This window comes from Megalobrama amblycephala, linkage group LG14 (genome assembly GCF_018812025.1).
Source record: "Megalobrama amblycephala isolate DHTTF-2021 linkage group LG14, ASM1881202v1, whole genome shotgun sequence".
NCBI lineage: Eukaryota > Metazoa > Chordata > Actinopteri > Cypriniformes > Xenocyprididae > Megalobrama > Megalobrama amblycephala.
In genome coordinates this window covers 9,775,974-9,783,339 of record NC_063057.1, presented here as the reverse complement: position 1 = coordinate 9,783,339, position 7,366 = coordinate 9,775,974, and the positions used below count along the sequence as shown (strand labels likewise).

At 41.4% G+C, this 7,366-nt stretch overlaps 1 protein-coding gene across 1 annotated transcript; it reads right to left on the bottom strand.

The window, feature by feature from the left end:
- Nucleotides 1–1,466: 1,466 nt before the first annotated feature.
- LOC125245624 (scavenger receptor cysteine-rich domain-containing group B protein-like) lies at nucleotides 1,467–6,850 on the bottom strand. Its single transcript, XM_048156292.1, has 5 exons — nucleotides 6,191–6,850; nucleotides 4,586–4,644; nucleotides 4,228–4,367; nucleotides 2,273–2,587; nucleotides 1,467–1,783 (listed from the first exon to the last, which is right to left on the bottom strand). The coding sequence occupies exons 1-5, from the start codon at nucleotides 6,848–6,850 to the stop codon at nucleotides 1,470–1,472; spliced, it is 1,488 nt and encodes a 495-aa protein (XP_048012249.1). The 3' UTR covers nucleotides 1,467–1,469.
- Between the last annotated feature and the right edge of the window lie 516 nt (nucleotides 6,851–7,366).

Sequence of the window (7,366 nt, the reverse complement as noted above, 5' to 3'; positions counted from 1 at the left end):
GTTATTGTAAAAATATGCCCACCTTTTCATGTCAACAATGTCTATGAATGAATCCTTTCAGGGAATTAAATTAAAATGTATAGTTAAAAACAAGCTTCTAAAGTTTATTTTTAACAAGGTCCATGATTATTACAGTCTGAACTTAACAGTTCATGTGGTCAAAAAGAAGGTGCAAAATGCACTCAAAAAAATAACTTGTTGGTCTAACTTAATTCAATTATGACACCTATTTCCACACAGCTGAACTGATTTATTTGAACTTAAGCTAGGTTAATTGTACTGATGAGTAAAATTCATCCTAACTGAACGAGATCACACCAGTTTCATTTGACGTATTCTGTGAATGTTTCCTGAACATAATTCACTCTTGTTGATCCAACCAGTGCTATTGCAATTCAGACTGGTGCCCTTGTGCAGAGTTGCTTAAGTTTTCTGCAAAACATCTGTAGCATGCATGTAATGATCAGGTAAAGAACTTGTCATCACTGCTTCGCATCAGTGCTTCATCATCGCTTTAGCACGGTTAAAGCTTGTTGAGAACAACATAGATTTATTTCATGTAGCCACCCATAGCCTAACCACAAGGTCTACACTTCAGCATAATGGTAACCTCATAAAAATCGACATAACAGAAACTCTTTTAAATGTCAAATATAACTGAACATCAAACTTTAAAAGGTATTTCCCTTTCCTAAAAAACACATTAAACAGCACTTAATTTCAACATTTACTGTCCCAATCTATCCCTACGCAAAGCATGCTGGGAACTAAAAATCCACTGCCCAGTTTCAATCAATGCAACATAAATGATTTGTGTAGTCTCAACACAAATGGTTTAGGTTAACCTAACATTTTGCAAATTTAATTTCATTTAACATAATACAATTGAGTGCAAATGCCAATTAAGTAAAAAACTAAAGATTTGTGTTGGTTCAGCTTATTTTATTTAAATAAACTGAGCAAGCAGCTAGAATCATTTTTTTGAGTGTGGTCATTAAAAATTAAATTATGACTGCTTTTGACGCAATTGTTTTGTACATTATGACAGGATTTTTAGCTTTAGCTTACCTGAACAAATGACCATAGCGCTTTTATCAAGACACACATCAGGATCAGTCGGTTGCATGAATCCACATTTCTTAAGTGTAGACTCTGAACCAGCACATATCACATGTTTCATCCTAAAAATTGGTTTTGATCCCAGTTCAAAATGAGCATCACTCAGAGCATCTACAGGTTCTCCACAGTCCAGCTCTCTACACACCACTGCAGCATCAGCCAAATCCCAACCAGCACCACACACTGTTCCCCACTGACCTCTATGATGAACCTCCACTCTACCAGCACAGCGACTGTGACCACCAACCAACCTCACATTTACTATGTCTGTGAATGTAAGAAAAAAAAGCTACTGTAAATTTAAAATGTTATAATAAAATGAATAAAATTAAATGTGTTTTGTTGTACTTTTAACTGTTACCGGTACACAGCAAACTAATGTTGTGTTCATGTAAACAGTGGTTTTCATGTGATGGTGATGTTGGACAGAGGTGAATCTGAGACTCATTTCCTCTGCACTGAATCTCTTGTGTCCACATCTGAGCGTCTCCTTTGCCAAAAACATCTTCTCCCAGCACCTGTACAGGAGCCCCACAGTCCAGCTCTCGACACACAACCTCTGCATCCTGCTGGTCAAAGGCAGCAGCACACACTGAAACCCACGTCTGATTATCAAGTATCTCTAACCTCCCAGAGCAGCGAGAACCTCCAACCAGCCTGACTTCTAAATAACACAACACAGATCAACAAAAGCATGACTTATTTATGGAGCTTCAAGATAATGATTTGTACATAAAAGCCATTTTATTTTTAGTGTTATAACAAATAAATACTGTAATGAAATCTATTTATTATTTAAGTTAACATTTTAAAATCGACTTCTTAAAAAAATAGAAGCCATTAGGGAAACTTACAAAGATATTATTTTGAATATGTATCATGGGCGTAGGTTTAGGGGGGGACGCTAGGTACTAGTCCCTATCAATATTTTGAGATGACAAATTTGTCCCCAGTCAATATTTAGCAAGCTCCTTTGAACTGCTATTTGGATCTTTGCACTGCTATTTGGATCGATTCTAACGGCCAGGACGAGGACAGTACAAGAAACGCCGTAATTTGGCGGCGGGGTATCTGACAGGCTACACGCGCGGGCCGGTGTGTCCCCACCAAAGCTGAGACCAAACCTACGCCCATGATATGTATAATACTTTACCTGAGCAGATGACTCCAGCATCTTCAGTATGATCACAGTTGCTTCTACCCCATCCTCCTGACCCACAGTTCTTCAGTGTGGACTCTGATCCATTACACATAACAAAACTCATCCAGACTGATCCTGATCCTGGTCCAAAATGAGCATCACCCAGAGCATCTACAGGTTCTCCACAGTCCAGCTCTCTACACACCACTGCAGCATCAGCCAAATCCCAGAGATCACCACACACTGTTCCCCACTGACCTCTATGATGAACCTCCACTCTACCAGCACAGCGACTGTGACCACCAACCAACCTCACATTCACACCGTCTAAATATTAAGCAGTAATAATGAAAGAGATGAAGGGATGAGAGTTTAATTCATAGCATTACAAAGTAGGACAAGTGGCAAAATGGGACACATACATCTGAATATTTAAAAGAATATTCAGAGTTCAATTCAAGTTGAGCTTAATCAACACAATAGGTAAGTTGATTAATGAAAAAATGAATGCTGACTCCCTCCTTTTTATTAAAAAACTGAGGGTTAAAAGACAGAAATGTGAAACTTATAATTTTATAAAAGCACTTAAATAAATTATCCTAAAATGCATGTATTATTTTAGCTGTAGGTTTAAAACATTATTACAGGGTTTATATCATTACATTATTGTCATGGAAACAAATTTGTAAAAATGGATATAACTTTGCACAGAAGAAGTTAGTAAGCATTTTTTTCCATTCTAAAATCATGTTAACACACATATTATTTACATCTTGTTTTTATATTATTGAGAGAGCGAGTATTTCAAAGTTTACGTATTGGCCCCATTCTCTGGCCCCATGTAAATGTCTCTGTAACCCAGTTTTTGTTTCTTTAAAAAAAGGAAGGAAAAGTAGACATTTATTTTTGTGGTTAACAAAATTATGCCACAAATGATGTTGATTAAACTTAAACTATATTAAACCTGGTGTATTTCCCAGGATAGTTCTTCTGCAGCTGAGCTCTTGGTACTGTGTAACATGGTAACCTTAAAAGGCCTTTAGGGTTTTTTTTTTTTTTTTTTTTTTCTGTCTTGTTTGTCATGATCTTCATTTTCTTGTGATCTTGACATAACACAATATAGCATTTATGCTGCTGGATCAGGAATGAGTCATTTTTTCAACAAATTCATGTTCATGGGATTTGTTCAAGCTTTTTTTTTTTTTTTGAGACTACAAAAGATTGAGATAACATTTACAACGTTTCACGAGTTCGTTTCCTCATAAAATCTTTAAGCTAATAAGGTTAAGCGTATTTGGCTTGCTGTCCGCTGTGGAGGGGCTCGAGGAAGCAGCTTCAACTCGAGCTTGGATATACCCCCCCAGGGACTACTATTGCATGAAAGAGGAGTACGATAGATGAGATGCTTAATTTATGTGGTGGAGTTGGGGAGGTGGAGGGATATCGAAACAACTGATGCCAGAGCAGGGTGAGTAGCTGCTTATATGCTCTGGATGTAATTGAAAGATTAGGGTTCCCTCCTCTTGAGATTATGTTTGAGTTTCACTAATTTAAAGATTAGATGGGTTCACTCCTCCCGAAATTACATTGTGAACTTCACTTAAATTGTGATCACAGACAAAAAACAAAACAAAAAAACAATAATAATAAATGCCCTCTTTGGGTTTTTTGAAAATAACAAATATTAACATTATTTTGATAATGATATATTATAATGAATAAAAAGAAGACCATCATGTAAAACATATTAAAGCTCTTTATAAATTGGAGAGATAGAGAGAGAGAGAAAGAGAAAAATTGCCTGTTGAACGCAGGAGCACATTCAAAATATTGTGACAATGCGATTACGCAAATATCTAAAAAAAACAAAAAACAAAAAAACATTATAGTTTAATTTTAAGTGATTAAATAACAGTCTGACACCTTCATTCCTAAAAATAACTTAATCTCTTTACCTTCTTGTGTACCAGCTGTGATGAGTTTTACAACTGTAGTCAGTAAAATGAGTGTCAGGCATCTCTCCATCTCTCTCTGCTTGATTAATTCAACATCCAGTACAAGCTTCTCCACACTGATGATACAGAAGTACAGGCATCCTCTCACACCCCTTAATGAGAGAGAAAGAGGTCCAACTCCCTCCAATCACACTCGCTGTTACCTTATTAGACACAATCATCAAACAACTTCAGTGACAAATCAGAGGAGGCTTTTATGACTTTCTCCATATATATCTAACTGTCAGCGCTGATGAACTCCTCCTCCCCACCCATCAAGACTGAGGGGATGTATACACACTCTCTCTCTCACACACACAGACACACACACATTTGACTTACAGGAGACAGGAAACTCTCCAGTTTATTTACAGCATCAAAGCCCAACACCTGCAGAGAAGAGATAAAAGCTCAGATAACTAACTGTGAATGTCCTAAACACTGTCTATTAGTGTATACATATGTTAACATGACATTTACATTTATTAAGCTTAACTTAATAAATACTCTTTTTAAAAAAGCATTTAAGTAAATGTTTACCAAGAGCACAGCGCACAAGTAAGCCCTTATTACACTAATTAGAGGGAGAAAAAACATTTTTGTGAAACATTTTATCTATATCTCAAAATACTTCCTGTAACTAATGTGAAATTTTCCTAATTGGTTTCTTTCAGGTGGCCCACAAAAACGTCTCGGTTACGTATGTAACCTTAGTTCCCTGAATAGGAAACGAGACGCTGCGTAATCGCCATGGGAACGCCTCTGCGTGATTGCGCCATGAAGCACTTATGAAATCAGTCCAATGGGGTGACGGAACGTCATAGGCGGGTGACGTCACTGACCAGGAACTATAAAGCCTACCCGTAAACACTCTCATTCAGCTTCTGAATCCTGAAGCAAGGCGCTTACAGGCATGCTAGGAATATGGCAAGGCGACGCAGCGTCTCATTCCCTATTCAGGGAACTAAGGTTACATACGTAACCGAGACGTTCCCTTTCAAGGGAATTCGCACTGCGTAATCGCTATGGGAACGACAATCCCAATGTCGCCATATGAGCAAGTGACCGTTCGTGTGAAGCCGAGGCGCACAACTCACAGTAACACCTGTGCCCCTGGAGTGGAGCCGAGGTCTAGTTCATAAAACCCCATAAATGTGTGCGGTGAGGACCAGCCTGCCGTATCACAAACATTTTGCCATATTCCTCGTAGAGTGGGCTAACAGCCAAAGGTGAAGGCTGACCAGCCGACTCATAAGCCAGTGAGATGGCCTCGACCACCCACTTGCTCATTCTCTGCTTGGATGCAGGGTACCCTTTTAGGTGACCCAAACATACAAAGATTTGATCAGACTTTCTCCACATGGCATTAGCTCTGTGGACATACGCATCCAGTGCTCTAACTGGGCACGGCAGATAAGCTTTTCCTGGTCCGACGTCATAAATGGAGGAGGACAGAAGGCCTGCAGTACAATAGGTCTCACAGTATTAGTGAGGACCTTAGGAATGTATCCGGGTCAGGGATGCCAGGCATAAATTTGAGGCACGATGGAGATACCGACAGGGCTTGAATGTCTCCAATTCACTTGATAGATGTCATAGCAAGGAGGAACACTGTCTTAGTGTGAGAAATTTCTCTGGAACCTCTTTGATAGGCTCAAAGGGGGCCATAGAAAGGCCTTCTAACACAATGGCCAAATCCCAAGCCGGTACTCTCGTGCGAACTGCAGGTCTAAGCCTCAAAATTCCACAGAGGAAACGAGTTATGAATGGGTGTCTCCTCAAAGATACCCCACTTAAAGGAGCGTGGTAAGCAGCTAAGGCCACCACATATACCTTTAGTGTGGAGGGGGATAACCCTGTAGAAAATCTTTCCTGCAGTAACTCCAGCACCACACCAACGGGGCAGTTAACTGGGTCCCACTGGTGATTTTCACACCATGAAGTGAAAAATCTCCACTTCAGGGAGTTTCCTCGTGGAGAGAGCTCTGGATTGGTGAATGGTCTCAACAACCTCAGTTGAGAGACCGGAGCTTATGAGCTGGGCCCCTTCAGAGGCCAAGCCCACAGCTTCCATAACTCCGGGCGGGGGTGAAGGATCGACCTGCTCGCCTGAGAGAAAAGGTCCTTCCTGATCAGAATCTCCATCGGAGAGCCGTCTAGCAAGGACATCAGGTCCGAGAACCATACTCGGGCCGGCCAGAACGGGGCTACTAATAACAGATGGGCCCCGTCTCGGCAAACTCTCTCCAGAACTCCCGGGAGCAGCACAATTGGGGGAAATGTGTACAGCTGTAGCCTCGGCCACGGCTGCACCATAGCATCCAGCCCGAGAGGTGCTGGGTTTGTCATAGAGAACCACAGTGGACAGTGAGTCGTCTCTCAAGACGCAAACAGATCCACTTGGGCTTCGCCGTAGTTCTCCCATAGGAGCTTCACCACCTCTGGGTGAAGTCTCCACTCCCCAGGCCTCTGCCCCTGCCTCGACAGGATGTCTGCTCCCACATTGAGGTACCCAGGGATGTACACTGCTCTGATGGAGAGCAGTTTCCCTTGGGACCACAGGAGGATCTGATGCGCCAGTTTGTATAACGGGCATGATGTCAGACCCCCCTGGTGATTTATATATGAGACAACCGATGTGTTGTCTGATCGAACTAGCACATGATGATCCCTGAGGTCTGGAAGGAAGTGTTTCAGTACTAGAAACACCGCCAACATCTCCAGGCAGTTTATGTGCCAAGAGAGATGATGGTCCTGCCGTAGACCCCAAGTCGAGTGACCATTCATGATCGTCCCCCAGCCCGTGAGGGATGCATCTGTCGTTAGTGTGACGCGACGACCAAGAGCTCCCAACACAGGTCCCTGGGACAGAAACCAAGGTTGCTTCCATATAACTAGAGCACAAAAGCATAGCCGCGTGACTCTGATTATACGAAAAAGTTTCCCCCTCGGTGAGAACCCCTTGGTTTTGAGCCACCACTGCAGTGGTCACATGTTCAGCAGGCCAAAAAGGTATCACGTTGGACGCTGCTGCCATAAGACCTAACAGTCTCTGGAACTTTTAGATCTATCGTGACAAACCAGTCCTCGGACCTGATTTGTGACACAATAT

What these genes read in the sequence shown, in the direction of transcription:
- LOC125245624 (XM_048156292.1), bottom strand. Translation starts at nt 6,850, where the DNA reads ATGCCCGTTATACAAACTGGCGCATCAGATCCTCCTGTGGTCCCAAGG. An exon ending in TGGAGATTTTTCACTTCATG is followed by an intron (nt 4,645 to 6,190) that starts GTGTGAAAATCA and finishes TCTTCTCTGCAG; the next exon opens with GTGTTGGGCTTTGATGCTGT. An exon ending in TGTAAAACTCATCACAGCTG is followed by an intron (nt 2,588 to 4,227) that starts GTACACAAGAAG and finishes CTTAATATTTAG; the next exon opens with ACGGTGTGAATGTGAGGTTG.